Source organism: Strix uralensis, chromosome 11, assembly GCF_047716275.1.
Source record: "Strix uralensis isolate ZFMK-TIS-50842 chromosome 11, bStrUra1, whole genome shotgun sequence".
Lineage (NCBI taxonomy): Eukaryota > Metazoa > Chordata > Aves > Strigiformes > Strigidae > Strix > Strix uralensis.
In genome coordinates this window covers 2,282,612-2,300,410 of record NC_133982.1, presented here as the reverse complement: position 1 = coordinate 2,300,410, position 17,799 = coordinate 2,282,612, and the positions used below count along the sequence as shown (strand labels likewise).

Sequence of the window (17,799 nt, the reverse complement as noted above, 5' to 3'; positions counted from 1 at the left end):
CAACTGTGCCATTTTGCAGTGCATCACGGGGAAGGGACCTCTCCTGCCCTAGTTGCCCCTGGAGAATCAGCAGAAGCTCAGGTCCCATCCTGTTTGAGCTGGCAGGGGCAGGTGACAAGGGACAGGAGTGGTTCACTCCTGCCCTGCAACACAACCCACGCTCTCCAGGTTGTGGGCCGAGCTGCTCCTGGTGCTTCGAGCAACATGGTGGGAGACAGCATCCCCTTCTCCCAGGGTCCCCCAAGAACAAAGCTGGTTCAAACACAACCTTTTAAATGACACCAAGCTCATGCAGGGGGACAACCTGTCAGATGCATCGTACTCCAAAAACAGCTGTTGTCACGAGCCTCAACAGAAGATTCAAAAGTACATTAGTACAGGGTTTCTTTGGGGTTTTTTTAGAGCTAATAGGCAACAATCGCTGCCAATTTATCAACAGGTTGTCACATCTGAAGAATTCAGTCCTTCTTCAAGGAAAAGAGTCAGGAGTAAACAGGTGACCCAAGAGAAACAGGCCTGAAAAGTGAGATGACTCCCTACCCAGAGCAATTTAAATAATAGAAGTCTTCAGTAAATATTTCAATACAACAGCTCAAAGCATGGTAAACCAAGCAGGGTTTATTTGAAACAGGGGCAATCCTTAATTAGGTAACAATGTGAGGCAAAACTGCCCAAAGACAGAATAAAGGATCATATCCAAATTGTAACAAGAAATGATGTTTCCAGCCAGCTCTCTCTTTATAAGCCCTCCAGAAGGGAAGTGGGGACTTAGACGCTCACCACGGAGACCTACGACAGCAATAATCAAGCTCTGATGAGATGCATAATGAAAACTGACAGCACAGAATTACTTGAACATTTGTGCTCATTACTGTCAGGGATACCGGTTTTCCCATTTAATCAAAAAATATTTTCACGTTGGTTCAATATATAGACTTCCCAAATATTTAATAAGCCATTCTTTTAATACATGTTCTATTTAAACCCCAAATTTATGTGAACTGATGCATGCTGTATGCAGGGGAGGGGAAAAAAAAGCCAAAGAGCATCAACTCAACTAGCAGAGCACCGGTTCCTACTCAGCAAGGAGCACCCACGGGCAAGGTAAGTCCTGCCACGCTCACTTGACTTGGGCTGCATCAGCGCTGCCTAAGCCAGCGGCCAGCGAGGGAGAGGATGGCAAGAGCCCGGGAGCAGAGGGAAGAGCTGGGAGCAGAGGTGCGGGCAGAGAGGACCACCCTGGGACAAGGCAGAGGGAGAGAAAGAAGCTGTCTGATACCTTCCTAGAAGGCCACCAATTTAAGGCTGCTTTCATCCTTTACAAATTGAGTTTAAAAGTTTGTCAAGTGTCACGTTAAAACCAAGCAAAGCGCAACCCCTCCTGCCAGACTGCTGATATAGGGCACAATTTACAGAGCTGGGCCAGGAGAAATCACTTCAGCACAGAACAAGAGGATGTACTGGTCTTTGAGCTTCAGTTCAGCCGTGCCTACAGACAAGCCCTAGAGGTGTTGTTTTGGTTAACCTCCTGCAAAACACTCCATGGAGATTTACTCGGTTGAAGAGTGGCTCGCTGTGGTTTAGCTTAAACTTGTTCCTGTTCTTAAATTAAACCACAAATATGAATGTCCACAGAGGGCTGTACAATAATTTACAATCACATCCCTCAGCAAGGTAGAGCAGCTGCACATTAAGTCCCTGGAAGCCCAGAAGATTATCCATACGCTTCACATCGCCACAGCACTTGATAAGGGCTTCTGAAACATCGCAGATTACTGCAGTTGGCAAAGAGCGTGGACCCGAAACTTCCTCTTCCTTTGGGTGGGAAAACTTGTGCCAGCTGGGAGAGAGCTAGGCACTACTCGGCTCCCAAAATTTCTGGCACACAAGGAAGACATTTCATCCACAACTTGGAATGCTCAAGTTTTATATAGAGAAAGATGAGCTTGCCAATCGCTCTTGACTCTTCCGTTCTCACTCTTGAACACCTATCCACATTTTCGGAGGCAGCAGTGTTTTAAAATACAAGACCAAATAAATCCAGGGTATCTGCAGCATTACAAAATACGCTGTTCTTGAAAGAAACCTTGCATTTTCAGAAGCTTTCATGTACATCTTTGAGTTCTATAAAAGACTAGTTTATGCTCTTTGCTATTATGAGAGCACAAGTCTCTACTCAAGTATTTCTCCACAAAATTGCATCTTAAACGTGTCATACGCGAAGCTACAATTTCTCAAAATAAAGCAAAATTGGACCCAGATTCTAGAGAAGACCAAGCATCTTGCCAATAGAAGTGATTTTTAAATGACACAAATTTAAAATTTTGACTGAACACCATTTATTTCTGTTCTCAGATAACAAACAGAAAAAGTGTATTAAAGGAAATTATGTCAAAGCCTCCTGGAAACTAGCTTGCATGAAGAGCTGAAAATAAAGACCTTCATCCTTACTCCATCCTTCCTGTGCAAAGGACTTGCCTTGGAACCCAAGCTCGGACTCCAATTTTCCTCTCTACTTGCCTACGAAAACATAGGGTTGAGATTTGCAAAGCAATAGAAGAGGTGAATAAAATAAGCAGAGAAGGACTTACAGAGTAGAACGCATGTATTTCAATGCGCAAAACCAACCTCACCAGAGGACGTTTTTCCATGAGCCAGGGAACCTAGAAGACTCCAAACCATCCAAAAAAACCCTGTGAACTCGCTTGAGGCAGTATGTGAAAGCCCAGGGCCTTCTGCTGCGGCTAAGCTTCAAAACTCTGCAGCCAGGCAGAGGCACCACAGGCCCAGCGTCCCACACACGCACCAGACAAACCTTTGGCGAGCAGCGCTATTCCTGGGGGCTTCCAGAGGTCTGCAGCAGCTCCTCTGCAGCTTTCAAACCAGCACGTACCATGCTGTTCAAGGAGAAGGTTCAAGATTGCCACCTAATAGGAAAGCATGAACACGCAGTTACACCAAAGTTAAATAATAAAGGAAAATAATAATAATAAATATTGGTAAACCTGCAAAACAAGAGTGCGGTACAAGGGACAACATCTGCCAAGGGCTGCTCTCACGGGCGCAGAGGAGGCAGGCATGTCCTGGAGGGGCGCAGGCAGGAGGCAGGCAGGGATCCCCTGCCCGGGGGAGGCTCGGGGGTGTCGGGGGGGGGCCGAGGGAGCGCACCCCAACCGGCAGCGGGCACGGCAGCGAGGGGAGCAGCGGCTGTCAGGGCTGCGGGGAGGGCACGGGAACGGGGAAACCGCGGCCGGTGGAGCATTAAACCGGGGGCTTCAAACGGCGGACGGGACCCAGTGCTTTAACACCCGTTAAAGTTTCAGGAAGCCCGTGCGGGAACGCGGCGCGCCCCGGATGAACGGTGCGAGCGGGTGCGGGGGCTCCGGGGTGGCCCAGCCCGTGGCAGCCCCGCCGCCCCCTCCCCCCCAGCCCACGCCGTCCCCACGCGCGACCCACCCGAGACAAAGGCCCGGGGGCCTCCCCGGCCCGCCGCCCCCTCGCCCCGCGCTGACAGCCCGGCCCGGCCCCGCCGCCCCCGGCCGCACGTGGGCGAGCCCCGCTGAAGTTAGTTTGTCCCGGCGCCGCCGGGCCGGGCTGGGCCGGGCCGGGCCGAGCCGCCGCGGGGGCCGGGGCCGGCAGCCGGAGCCGTGCCCGGGGCCGCCGCCGGGGCCCGGTGGAGGGCGGCGGTGGGGGGGGGGGGGGGGGGGGGCCGGCGGCGGGCGCCCCGCGGGCCGGAAGAGCCGGTGCGGCGGGCAGGGCGGGCGGGAGCGCGGGGCTCCGGCTGCCGGTGGCGGGGCCGCCCGCCCTGCCCGCGGGGCGGCAGCACCCGCCCGGCCGGCGGGAGGGCGCGGGGAGGGCGGAGGGCGAGCGGGAGGGGCGGGCCCCGGCGCGGCCAGGCCCGGCCGGCCGGGCGGCACTCACCCACGCAGGCGGCTCCTCCGAGGGCCCCGCCGCCGCCGGGGCCCCGCGCAGGCCTCACCCCGCACCGGGCACCAACGGCCGCAACATGGCGGCGGCGGGCGGGGCCGGGGGCGGGGCGGGGCCGGGCCGGGGCACGGCGGACCGCCCCCCGCCCCCCCCCCACCTCCCAACGCCGCGCCGGGCCCGCGGCGGCCCCTGGAGCCTCTGGCGCGGCCTCCCCGCCCCGCCGGGCCCCGGCCGCGGCCTCCCCCGCCCGCGGCGGCTCCGCGGCGGCCCGGGCGTGTGCGCCGGTGCCCACCTCCCCCTCAGGGCTGGCTCCTGCCGCCCTGGCAGGAGGCGCCTCACGGGCCTGTCCCGCGGGCCCCGCCGCCTTAGGAAGTGCCGCGCTTCTTTTTTAACGTTTTCTCACCCAAACATGTCTTCTAGAAAGGCGCTCGCGGCTCTTCGTGCCTCTTTACCGCTTGCTCGTTGTGTCCCGTATCAGCACCGATGTGATTTTCCCTACGAGTGACCTGGAACAGCCACTTCCTTTTCACAAATGCCCTCACATTTTTGCTCCCGGAGCTGAGGTAGACCGTTCGTATTTATTGACTGCTAATTGCTCAGCATCTTCCTTAGCTGATAAAATTCCCAGGTGCCTGCTATCAAGTCCTACAGTTTAAAAAAAAAAAAAAAAAACGTAATTGTGGTTTGTGCTTAACGTTTTCCACAGCCGGTGACGGATTTGGAAGCGGCGGCGATGCCATCCTGTGCTTGGCTCACCGCCATCAGAGAGCCCGGAGAGCCCGGCCAAGGGCCGCCAAGGTGAAGAAGGAAGCGTGAGGGAAGGCTGTCAGTGCTGGGACTGTCCGTCCGGGGGAAGAGAAGGCTCAGGGGCATCTCCTCATGTAAATAACTGAAGGGAGGGTGCGAAGAGGACGGAGCCAGGCTCTTTCCAGTGGTGCCCAGAGCCAGGTCCAGAGCCTGTGGCCACAAACTGAAACACAGAAGGTTCCCTCTGAACACCAGGAAACCCTTTTTCACTGTGAGAGTGACCGAGCGCTGGCACAGGTTGCCCAGGAAGGTTATGGAGTCTCCATCCTTGGAGGGATTCACAAGCTGTCTGGATTTCCTGGGCTCTAGGTGGTCCTACTTGAGGCTGGACCAGATGACCTCTGGAGGGATCTTCTGACCTCAACTGCTCTGTGAAGCATTTTGTGTTCAGCTGTGAATAAGTCACCCTCGCACTGTAATAGAAGACAAGTCTTTCTTGAGTTTGTCTTTCCTGTGACATGACATTTTTACCATCTACACCTGGTACTGGAGGTACAGCATTGTTCATACCACATTTGTTTCTCATCTCGTTAAATCATTTTTTTTCCTTGTCATCACTCCCATGGGCAAAATATTTCTTCTCTTTTTTTTTTATTGACACTTATAGCTTCACTTTCTTCATTTCTGACTTGCTGTGATCACCTTTCTCCTTTTGGAGGTGATAGCCAGTCCCTTGAGACCAAGAAAAGGGCAAAGGAAGTTAAGAAAACACTTTCAATATTGCAAATGTTACCACCTGTATTTTTAGCACATCTCTCTGAGAAGCTGTTCAGCAGCTGTAAGTTGTATCTAGTAAGAGAGCTGATGTTTCTTACACAAGTTATAAAGATCTGCCACAGTCCTGAACAAGTTGTGGCTTGCAGGAAAGCCACCGTAATTTGAAGGATTGTGCTAATTAAGAGATATAATGCCAATGGGAATTTAGCTCCATCCCAGATGGCCAAGGAGGAGAGGCAGCCCTAGAGTGGCTGGGTGGGAAGCTGCATTCCCCTTCTCAATACAGCAGAGACACGAAAAGGGCTAAGGAGAATCTATATTCTTCTGTATGATCTAAAAATCACATTTCTCTCTTATTTTTAGTCCAATGTGGTAACTTCACAAATCTGGAAATAAAAAATCTTCCTCCTTTTTTTTTTTTTTTTTTTTTAGGTTTAAATTTGTCCCTTTAGGCTTGTTTCGTGATCTGAGCTAAAGGATTTGATGTGGAAGAGAAAAAAGCCATGGATCTAAAGGAGATGCTGTTACAAAGCAGCCCCCTGCACTTGGGACACGCCGAGGCCGGAGCGGGGAGCAGTGTCGGTGGGAACCCCTGTGCCCTGGAGGCCCCTGGATGAAATACTCTCCAGCAATGTCCAGCTGCATCTGAGATCTTCACTTTTAATTCTTCCTTCTGCTTGGGATTGTTGGAGCTTGCTTTTTAGCTGGGGCAAACTGGGTCTTCCCAGGTGCTAGCTATGGCGGAGGGTGTATGTAGGCAGGCGGGCTGGCAAGTACGGTGAGACCCATTTTATTTATACATAACAAACATAATAAAGTCTTGAGTGCTCATGCCTAGGCAACTGTCAGTTTTCAAATCAGCGATTAATTTGTTTCTGTCAGAGCTCAGTGTTACAGAGAATTACCTTGAGCTGGTTGCAAAACTTGCACGTTACAAAATGATAATTAATGTTTCAGAAACTCCGGGGAAGGTTTATTATTGGCAGGGTGAGAATGAATCTCCAGACACAAACATTCCTCTAAGATAACAGCTTAGCCTTTGGCGTTATCTACACACACAAAAAAAAAACCCCTCAGTGTAACTTAAATCAGGGTAATTAATTACACAGATGTCATCTGTATACATTTAAAACCATTTACACTTTTCACTCTGGCTTTTTGACTCCCAGGGCATGCCCTCTGCATTGCCCCAAACAGATCTTTTTCCCCCTTTTTGCTTCTTGACGAGAAGATCCCTCTGCACAACCACTGATCCCCCATCAACAGGAAAAACTTGCCTTTACTCCACGTCCGTGCTCAAGGCAGCTGGTAGTCGGTGGTCGTGGTACTCGCTTGCAGTGATGGAGACCTGATCTTAAATTCCTGCGTCAAATCAAAGAGAACAAAGCTGTGTATCCCAGCGAGTTTGGGAATAGGAATAAGAACCCTAATTTGGCAAAATCCTGCTAGAGAAGAACTGTTTCATGCCCTGCCATGCTTCTGCTTCACATTCAGCAGAGTTGGAGACATGATGAGGTAGACTGATTCCTTGCGGGGAGGTTGTAGTCAAAGCCTGCTGGAATGGCAAGGATGCACGTTTTCTCTATCGGCTTTCGCCAGCGCAGTAGCAAACCCATTTTACTACTCGGAGAATAACTTCCAGCCAGCCAGTTTTCTTCACCCACGAGGCTCCAGTGCTCTGGGCAATCGGGGATGCTTTGTGCAATACTCTGTGCTGGCAGTGGAGACGCCGCAAAGCCCTGGGCTTCGTGTTGCTTCGCCTGAGCAGCGCTAACGCCACCGCTTGTGGGGCTCTGCACCTGACTGCCGCATGTGAGCCGGCCTCACAGTGACCCCCTTCTTCTCCAGCTGGCTCTGGGGATGGGCTCACTCCCACGCTCCAGGCTATGGCGAGAGAACCTTCTCAAAATGGTTCTGCTGAAGGAACGTTTCATGTGACTGCAGCCCCGGGCCTGGCCTTGGGACTGGGCTGGCTGGGGGTCACTGTGGCTCTGTGAACCAGAGAGAACTGATCCAGGCTTTATAAACCTCTTCAGTGAAGAAATTAAACTGCATGACTTCCCTCATCAGCTTATACAGAGTCCCACAAGTGGGCTGGGCAAAATTGAAGACTGGGGTAGTTGGCTCCCGGGTGGGAGCCAGCCAGAGGGAGAGCTGCGGGGGCAGAAAGACCAGCAGCATCAAGCCACAGCCCACGTTGCTCCTGGAAACTCTCCTGAACTTTGCTAGAAAGTTTAACCAAACCTTGAGAAAACTGCTAGAAGAATAATTCTGCAAGGATTCTCTGTCCTAAACTACCTGTAGCACCCTCCAAGCAATTTCAGTGCAGCTGCATCTTGAAAAGCCTCACGGAGAACAAGAACGCTTGCTTTGCGCATTCTTAAAAAGAGAGATAGTCAGGCAAGATGCTGGCGCAAGGTCGGCCTGTGCTGCAGGCATAGCTGAGGGGCAAGCAGGATGCTGTGGGCTTGGCTCAGCCGTTGTGTTGTCCCATAGTTTGGCCAACACACTGAACGGGCGGTGCAGTGTGGACAGGCTCAGTCCCAGCCTGGGCTTTCTGCATAAAACCTTTTCTTCAATTACTTTCTCCAATTAAAATTAATAGTAAAACGTTTACACCAGAGATACCTCCAGAAACCATAGCAGTCTGCCCTTCTGCTCCATCCTTACCCTCCTGAGATGGATCTGTTGGAGAAGCAGAGCATGTGTCTGTATGTTACAATAGCCTTTGGTTATAATAAACTCCCTTTTTTTTTTTTTCCCCCCCCAACAGGAGGAACAGGCAGTCAACACGACCATGTTTGAAGGTAAGGTAGGAAAGAAGAGATGAGTAGATGAAATTGCACTGCAAGTGAACTATCCCATAAAGCTCGGGGAGGCATTTAGGAGAAAGTATGAATGTTTCCAGGTGTTAACAAGGATTAAGTGCAGTGTAGCCCCGAAACGAGGTGTAGGATTTTTGCTTTCTCTGAAAATGCATTGAAGTGAATCTGACACTTCTGGCATCATCCAGTGGCTGGAGAGTTTTCATATGTAAAATGCGAAGACTGAAATCATGTACAGAAGCTAATTTCAGTGCTACAGTAAAATAGCTCAGAAATGAGGGCGTCTTGTGCGCAGCCCCACCGACCGTGCCATTTCTGTCCTGGCCCATACATACTTGAGCACCCATCTTTGTGCTACTTGGCATTGAAATGATCTCAGGCACTTCCCCAGGTGCTCACAGGAGACTTGCTGATCCTCCCTGGGGCGCAGTGGAAAGGTTGCAGGGGACTGTGAGGCATCTGAGCTATTTAATCTGCAGCTGGGCGGCAGGCTGGGCGGTTCCAGCCCCAGGCAGAGTGGCACATGTTGAGGCTTTGTCCCACAGCCCGTGCTGAGGAGCATGGCCGGATTTTAAACTGTACCCAATCTGGGCTGGAGGCTTTTCTTCACAGCCAGGGACAAGAGGATAGCTAGCAACCAAAGGATTTTTCTTCTTGCTTTCCAAACATTGCGAGTTCCTAGGAATCCCACAGATGAGGAAAAAAATCCTGCATGTTTGATCTCCACCACATCATATTTTCTTTTTGTTTGTTTTGTTTTTGTTTTTTTTTCCCTGGAAAGTATTAACCAAATCTTTTCACTCATTTGAAGCTTAAAAACTCCGTGGATTTTTGTTTTCAGAGTTGCATGTTACTTTTTTCTCTCTCAGCACAATAAACGCAGCTGAACCTTTACACTGGAAATTTTATGTATGAATTCTGTTCATCACAGCATTAGTCTCCAAATATTTGTTATCACACCATTATTTAAGTTCACATATTAAAATGGACTGTTCACTTTGCCAGGATAGTCTCTGTTGTAGCAGGAAATATTAAATTGCTGTGCAACTCATTCAGCTCACTTCGCGCTTCTCCCAGGGACACAACTTGACTGCACAGCCACGCTGACGCTGGGGGTAAGACAGCCAAAACCTGGTGCTTGACTCTGCTTTCTAGAAAGTGGGCCAGCTCCGTGTCACCCGTTCAGAACACCAGAACGGCTGCACAGTCCCTCGGAAACACAGAATGTGATTTGGCTCATGCGTTTGCATTAGGACCTGGTTTGCACCTGTGGGGAGTCTCCCCGGTGTCTCCCCTGAGCTCCCCGGTGTCTCCCCTGAGCTCCCCGGCACTCTGCTGTCTCTCACTGCCTGGTTACTCCTTTCACCAAGCTCTCAGTCAAATGAAAGATCACCATCTTGGAAAAAAACTGCTGAAGTTTCAATCTGGCTTGGATTTCAGCAACGTAAATCTCTTACTTCATCTCTGTGTCTCACATTATCTCACACGTGAGGGCAGAGCCCCCCACATCTGCTCACCTATCCCACGTTTATGCAGAAGGGGGATAAATGCAGACAAGTTGCTGCAGCTGCAGCATATCTTGCTTTCTTCCTCACCCCTCTGCTTGTGCTGCCTGGCACACGTGTGCCTCTGCCTCCTGCATCACCTCTGCCTCCTACGTCGCCTCTGTCTCTTGAACTTCCTTTCCCTCCTGCATCTTCTCTCCCTCCTGCAGCCTCTCTCCCTCCTGCATTGTCTCTCATTTCTGCATTGTCTTTGGCTCCTGTATCGCCTTTAGTTTCTGCATCACCTGTCCCACGTTAGGTGGCACGGGCAGAGCCAGTTCTCCTTGGGGCAGCCCATACTGATACCACATAGGACATAGTTCAGTGTTTCTCTGTAGGCCTTACTGAGAAAAAGCTGGAGGAGAAGGCTGGTATTAAGCAGCAGTAATTACTCCCCTGGAGAGGTCACAGCCTTCAGCAACACCTCTCAGTGCTGCAGCTCCCAAGAAGCAGTTTTAGTTGCAAAATCTGTTTCCCAGAAGCTGATCTTTGCTTGCCAGTGACTTTCTCTCTCTTCTTCAGACCTTTGGTTTTTAATACCTAGAGAGAGAAGGACTTTGGGAATTTATACACTATATCATTCCTTCCTCTCTCACCTTGCTTTGTCCTTAAATTCAAACCTGGCTTTAACTGAGACAACTGGTGGTGTGTCCTGTGTGTCCCAAGGCTTTCACTGCATCATATCACTGAGCAGGCAGAACTGGTCTCCACTCTGCCTTTGGTAATAAATTGCCTTCACACTCATATGTCTCTGGAAAAAAGATCTAGCTCCTGAACACAGAGGCAGGCTGTGACTGAGGAGTGGCAGCCTGCACGCTGACACGGGAACTGCAGTGCTGTCGGCAGGGCCTGCGACTGTCCCGTCTCCTTGGGAAGGGGCTGCAAAGCCAAGGGTTCTTAGGCTTGTGCCCTCTTGGCAAATTTGGGTTACAAGTCAACAAAATATGGGAGGGTTCTGGCACAAAAAGGCACTAATGTTTTTATTGTTTTGGTTAACAGTAGAAGATATCTCATCTGATTATTTTTCTGTAAAGATGAGTGGGGTGTGGAGAGAGGAAAAAAGTAACACCATGTATCAGGACAGCACCTCATAAGAGGTGCAGGACACTGAATACATTTTGTTCAAACCAAGCTTTGGGAGGAAGATGAAGAAAGATAGGAAACTATAAGGGACTGTGACAAACAGGCTTTTCAAAAAAAAATAATTGTAAGATTTGTTATGGAGGAAATTTTTTTTATGCCTTAAAAACACTAACAGGGACTGTGATGGTAAGAAAGCACTGTACTAGCACAGTCAAAAGTAATCTGAAAATGACGTTTTCCGTAGTAGGCCTCCTTTGACCCCATTAACTGTGGACATTAGGGTATTTTCATGTTCTTTTTTATCCTGTTAGACATTCATTGGGCCCTCGGTTACGCTGGGCTGTCACTCAGGATGCTAAGTGATGGGCTGTGGTTGCTCTGATGTGTCAGTGAAAGACGTTTAAGTATAGGACAAACAAATGTCTCTGGCCTTCAAGAAACAATTTTCCAAAGGTTGAACTCGCATTGACTCATACCAGTGCAGCAGAGAGATGTGCTAAGCGCTCTTATTGCACCCTACTGGGAAGCAGAAGCGTTTCCTGTGAGAGAAAATAGTGGAGAGGAGCCAGGAATGAATAAGCAGCCGTATTGCATTGTGGATTAAAAAACCTCTTCCTATGAAAGGGCTGAGTAGGGCTCGTTAAAGCACTGATGAAGACAAAGAGTAAAATTACAATGGGATAGACAGGGTAAAATTATAACCTACAGCTTTGGGGTAGGAAGGAAATGAGCAATAAAGAAATTGGCCTGTGTGGGAGGCAGCAGGTTTCTCTTGTCTTCTCCCGGAGCACCTCGGCATGTCCCATTGCTAGAGGCAATGTACTGGGCTCGAGGGGTTTCTGGTGAACCGTTCTTTCCATTCCTGTATCCCCTTTCCCCAGGGCAATGCTGCCCAAGCTCGACAGAGTCCTTCCTGAGCATCAGCATGTTGCTCTCTAACGCCACCGCTATCGCCACCCCCTACAAACCCCCAACTTTAAGGTGCTTTTCCAAGAGAAGGTTTGATCTTGCAGATCCCATGTTCAGGACCAGCACCTGCACATCATGCCCGAAACATGCTTGCACTCAAAGCATGGTGTCATGGCTCTGGACTGGATGGTGGTCTCTTTTCAGAGCCAGGCTTCTCTTCAGTGGCCACCAGCCTTCCCAGGGCAGAGAGCAAGAGCAATGCATTGCTCTACAGACAGGCTTAGACCCCGGCTCTGGAGCCAGAGCCTGACTGCATTGCTCTACAGACAGGCTTAGACCCTGGCTCTGGAGCCAGACCCTGACTGCATTGCTCTACAGACAGGCTTAGAGCCTGGCTCTGGAGCCAGACCCTGACTGCATTGCTCTACAGACAGGCTTAGAGCCTGGCTCTGGAGCCAGACCCTGACTGCATTGCTCTACAGACAGACTTAGACCCTGGCTCTGGAGCCAGACCCTGACTGCATTGCTCTACAGACAGGCTTAGACCCCGGCTCTGGAGCCAGACCCTGCAGAGCCAGGGCCAGCAGAGAAGGACACACATCACACAAGTACTTCAGGAAGAGCTGCGCTTCTGCCAACTGCACAGGGACCTTCTGTGTCTGAGATAGTCCTGATCCAGCTGCTTAAACTGCCTTAAGGAAACTGCTGCAGTTTGCAACACATTTCCTAATTTCCTGCTGGAGAAGTTGGGTTGACTGGGCTGATGTCAAAGGGAAGGTCATTAATTAGGCTTTTGCTTTGTCTCGCTGAGTGATAAGCATCCATCACCTGAGAAACTCCAGAGTCTGATAGACGCAGTCTGCAGACCACTTAGAAGGATTGATCTTACGCTTTCCATAAATATTCTCTTCTGCCCAAGATCCTTCCATTTGTCCTCCCAGATTGATTGTACTTTTCAGCATGCTTCTTGGCACTCTCCACTGCATCCTCAGCAGGATTGTCCCAAATCAGTGCCAAGACTGGGCCCTCCAGATCAGATCTCACCTATTAGCTTTGACATTACCATTTCACAAGCAGCAGACACTTCATTCAAGGCTTACATGCACAAAAGAGCTGAAGAGATCTCTGTATCCAAAATCCTCCGAAATGTGAGCCCAGGCTGGGGCTGTTCCCTGCCCACAGTGCTGCTCCAGGCAGCTGTCTGGAGCTGGGTCCATGGTTACAGCGGTAGGTCATCTTGCTGCTTCTTGTGATTTTGGCCACCAGAGTGGGGGTACAGTGTCTCCCTGGCTTGCAGGAGAGGGAGACTGTGGGCACCTGACCCAGTGCAGCCAGTGTCATGGGGAGCCCCATCAGTGATGTTGACGTGGTGGGTGAGTGCAGATGGGCACCCATGAGGCTGCAGTGGGTATCAGCAGTCTCGGGAGGGAATCCACTGGCTCTGTTAAGCCAGCAGTGCACTGGCAAAGATGATCCCCAAACTGAAAATATTGTGTTAGTATTAAATTTCAGATTTTCTCTAGCACAGATGCCAGGGAGTCTCCTGAAAGACATATAGAAAGTGAAAGAATGAGAGTAACTCAGCAGCAGTAGGACTTTGGAGAAGAGTGTAGCAAATGAAGGTATCAATTTAGCAGTAGCAACAGAGGTCTAAGGGTGTAACTTGGCAAGGGCTGTAGAGAGAGTGCATAAATCTCGTTAGACCAGCTGATACTGCTGGGAGGAAAAAAGCCAAGCTCCTCTGTTGAACCTCCACAGCTCATCCCATAGCACCTTTGACTGTGAGCTCTCCAGAAAAACATTGCACAGATGCCACTTACATAGGAAAAGCAACCATCCTCTCAAGTCTTTTCCCTCTTCACCCTTCAAAAGCTACCGAAGTGATCATCCAAAACAAGCTCGCGGGGAGCATGCCGTGCTAGAGCACCATGTGCGAATCCTGGCCTGCAGACATGGCCAAGACCACTGCCCACCACGGTATGCTCAAACCACTGTGTGCATCTCACGCTGTGAAATCCTCCAGTCTGGGAGGATTCAAACGCTCTCACTGAAACTGGGTGAGAAAACCAAACCTAAAATATGAATTTGCATAGCCAACGTGCATGAGAAACCCCCCCCATCAGCAATGAGAGCACTGTCCTCCCAAAGCAGTTGCTCTGCCCTGTCTCTGACCTCTCAAGCGTGATCCTCCAGGGAGACCTACAAAATAACTTTGAAAAAGAGAAATAGAACTTTCAGTAACAGGTTTTGTAATTTGTATCTCCACCAAACCAGGGATGCACCACCTTTGTCTGCCCCTGCTCTTGGCTAAATGCTTTTGCATTCAAAAGGCAGTGACAACTTGCCTTCTCTTTTTCTCTCTCCATTAGCTGTGAAAGATGTAATCTCAGCTGTCCTAGCTAGGGTGCCCCTCTGCTCTCCAGGAACCACCTCCCGTTCCTCTCAAATTACTTAATCTTGTAACACAATCAAGCTATGCTTAGAAAAATCATTCCCAAGATACCATTTCCCTCTCCCAGGGTTATAAAAGAATTTTTTTAGGAAAGATGTGAATCCCCATCCTACTACTCTGGGCAGCCCCCAGCGTGTCTACACACACATCTGTCCTCTGCCACCAAGGGGGCAAATGACTCAGGACAATGTGAAGCTTCAGCGGGGACGAGTGTCCTTGTGTTGGCCACATTTCTGGTTTTATCTTTTCCTCATCAAAAACAAACCTCAGGAGAGCATGAAAAGGCAGAAGACTGAAGCTAAACAGAATTCCACAGCAATTTTTATAGACTTCTAGAAGGACGTAGGGTAGAAGGACCCCCTGGAGGTCCCCAGGCCAACCTCCTGCTTGAAGCAAGACTGCTCACAGACCTTGCTCAGGCTGCATCCTTTCAATATATAAATGGGGCTTATAAGAAAGATGGATAATGACTTTTTTACCCAGACCTGTAGTGACTAGACAAGGGGCAACAGTGTTAAACTGAAAGAGGGTGGATTGAGATTGGATATAAGGAAGAAATTTTTTAGCATGATGGTGGTGAGACATGAGAAGAGGTTGCCCAGCGATGTTATGGATGCCCCGTCACTGGAAATGTTCAAGATCAGGTTGGACGGGGCTTTGAGCAACCTGATCTGGTGAAAGATGTCCCTGTTGGACTAGATGATCTTTAAAAGATCCCTTCCAACCCAAACCAGTCCATGATTCTGTGATTCTGATGCCTAGGATGTCTGTGACTCATGACAGTACCAGTTGAAAAAAAAGCATTTATCAGTCCGTGTGGAGGTGGGGACGTTGGGGGGTTCCCCACTGAGAACCAATTCTTTACTGATATTTCTGGTGTTAGAAATTACGACAGTCTACCTAGGTGCTCTGCTTTCCTCTGGAAAGCAGTGAGGTTATGTCAGGCCATCGTCAGCCCCATGCACAGCACTGGGGCTGTTTTGGGACACAAGGGAATGACTTAGTGAAAATCAAAGGCCTGGGCAAAAACTCCATAACAACCAAAAATTAGAGGAAAACATGCTTTTGGAAGTACCTTCCCAGAGCACAGAGCAAGTGGAGCATCATGGTTATTTCTGTAGCTTTCTCTGGCCCATGAACTATGCTTCTTACTCAGCTCATCACTTCTGCAGGGCGCAGCGAAACTCCTGGGGGCTGCAAGCAGGGACCGCGCGCACACAACCGGCTCATCAGGAGAACTGCACGCGCTCACGCGTACATTCTGGCCCAGACTCACAGATGCCTCGAAGAAAGGAAACCTGAAGACAGAGCCCCGCGGGTGCACTGGGGCGGCGCAGACATGCCGCAGGAGCAGGTCGGGCCCACGTGTGCACGCTCCCCAACACTCACACCACAAAACCTCCCAAGATCTCACCTCTAGGATCCACCCAGGGCTACTCCCAGGCATCTCCTGCTCTCTTCTGTCCTTTGATTTAGGGACATGAGATCCCAGGAAGCAGCCCCAGACTCCTCCAAGGAAGATACCCAGGATGTGTTTTCTCCTGTAAAGCAAGGTTTTTGCTCCAGGACCCACCCAAGGCTCCTCTCAGGCATGTCCTGGAGTCCTTTGAACCCAGCTTTAGGCAAGCCTTACCCTGGGTAGCAACCCCCAGACTCCTCCAAGAAAGCCACCTAAAATATTTTTTAAATTTTGGGGAATGTGTTTACCTCCAAGATCCACACCACACTCCTCCCAGGCATCTCCCAGTATCTTCCAACTCTGCTTTAGGGACCTGAGATCTCAGGTAGCAGCACTAGACTCCCCCAAGGAAGCTTCCTGGGTTGTCTTTTCTCATGTAAAGGAAGATTTTTGCTCCAGGACCCACCCAAGACTCCTCTCAGGCATGTCCTGGAGTCCTTTGACACCAGCTTTAGGCAGGCCTTATCCTGGATTGCAACCCCAGACTCCTCCAAGGAAGATACCCAGGATGTCTTTTCTCCTGTAAAGCAAGATCCTTGCCAGATTCCCAGAGCTCTTCACCACACCGGCTCTCCTCCAGATCTCTAATGTGACAGCACAGACACATTTATATTCCCCAGGAAGTTTCCCTAGTGAGCACCTGAGAAGGTGCAGAGGCCTCAGATACCTGGAGGTAAAAGCAGTCATTAAAAAGGCATAAACAAAGGGCATCATGATTGTTTTGCCACATCTCCAAACTTGAGAGGAGGCTGAAATAACCTTTACATAATCCCATTAGCATTTCCAGTGAAAACATCGGCATTTTAGGAGGCAGAACAATGTCTTTTCTTATCATCCAGAAAGGTCAAAGGTATTTATCTGATTTAATATTTTATAATTGATATTAAGCAACACAGAAGAATAAGGCAGGCAGGCGGGAGATGGCTGCAGTGACACAGCAGAAGCTGCCCTCTACTTTTCAAGTAATGTATTGTCCTGTCCATCAGGTGAGCGAGGTCTGGGAGCAACACCTCTTTTCTATTGACTCTACAGAAAAGAGGAGTTTCTGTCATGCCCTGCTGTGTCAAGGACCCCAGATGCAAAGGCAGGCTCCTCCACTCTCACAACGTTGTCACTTCACACTGTTTCATCGTCACATCTGTGCAGGCGCTGACGCTCCGACCATTGCAGTAGTCCCAGGGGATGAAACATCTTCAGCCTGCCCGTCATCTTCTGTCCTTCCCCTGGTCAGGCAGGGTGCTGGCACAGCCCTGGCCAGACTGCTGCGTCCTCCACAGCAGGAGGGGGTAAGGCAAAAAGAAATCTGAGAAAAGAGATCACTGTGGATGGGGGAGGGAGAGTGAGGAAAGAGGAAGGCTATAGAGGCTGGGGTCTCAAAAACAGGTCATGATGCCCAGCAGGAACCAAGGCATTTAGCACACATGTGGACAGGCATCGATGCTCTCCACGATGATGACTTTGCATCCAGAGTAGCATCGGGTCAGGACCATCACCCCTTCTCCAGGCCCACAAACTGTCCCATCTCATGGGCCCCTGGTCAGGCAGGGACAAGCTGTTGGCCCAAGGGACTCGTGGTCCAGCATTACAGCGGGTGCCCCACTGGTGCACAGGATCTGTGGCCATGCAACACTTGGGGAAGCATCTCATATTTTTAATCTCTGGTAGGGAATGGAAATTAGGAGGTTATTCTTTGCTGAAACATTCTGGAAAGTCATAGCTGAAATCTCTCACTTGTCTCTTCCATCTGTTTATTTTTACCACTTAATAACACGTCTGTCTCATCAACTATTCCTGACACCATAGCAAGAAAATCCAACTCAGTGAAGACAGCTTTATCAAAGAGACATTAGCTCTTTGTTACTGTGTGACACCACATCAGTTCTTGTGTGTATGAAGTCTGGTCTGTAATTTCAAAGAGTGTCTTCCATCTCTTTGAGGAGGTGATATGACCAAGAGATTTAAAATTGTTGGTTATTACACAAAAGGTTATCCAAACCGTGAAGATAAGAAGCAACTTCAAGCACTTCAAGGATTCTCATTTGTTTGGTGATATGCTTTTCTCTTCACTGCCACATG

The 17,799-nt window shown here is 50.0% G+C and overlaps 1 protein-coding gene and 1 long non-coding RNA gene across 8 annotated transcripts in view; one reads left to right on the top strand and one right to left on the bottom strand.

The window, feature by feature from the left end:
- ZNF592 (zinc finger protein 592) overlaps positions 1–4,014 on the bottom strand; it is a 42,715-nt gene extending 38,701 nt beyond the window's left edge. For 2 of the 7 annotated variants that reach the window (XM_074880885.1, XM_074880892.1), the window contains exons 1-2: positions 3,006–3,124; positions 2,807–2,927 (exon numbers count right to left, since the gene is read on the bottom strand). In XM_074880885.1, coding sequence (XP_074736986.1) covers positions 2,807–2,927; positions 3,006–3,080 — 196 coding nt within the window. In that variant the 5' untranslated portion in view covers positions 3,081–3,124. Of the gene's footprint in view, positions 1–2,806; positions 2,928–3,005; positions 3,125–3,456; positions 3,558–3,921 lie in introns of those variants that run through there. The other 5 variants (XM_074880887.1, XM_074880888.1, XM_074880889.1 and 2 more) reach the window with 5 other exon arrangements.
- Positions 4,015–4,264: 250 nt separating this feature from the next.
- On the top strand, positions 4,265–6,289 carry LOC141948184 (uncharacterized). Its single transcript, XR_012630384.1, has 3 exons — positions 4,265–4,490; positions 4,634–5,226; positions 5,884–6,289. It is a non-coding gene; the product is annotated as an uncharacterized LOC141948184 (long non-coding RNA).
- The last annotated feature ends 11,510 nt before the right edge of the window (positions 6,290–17,799 follow it).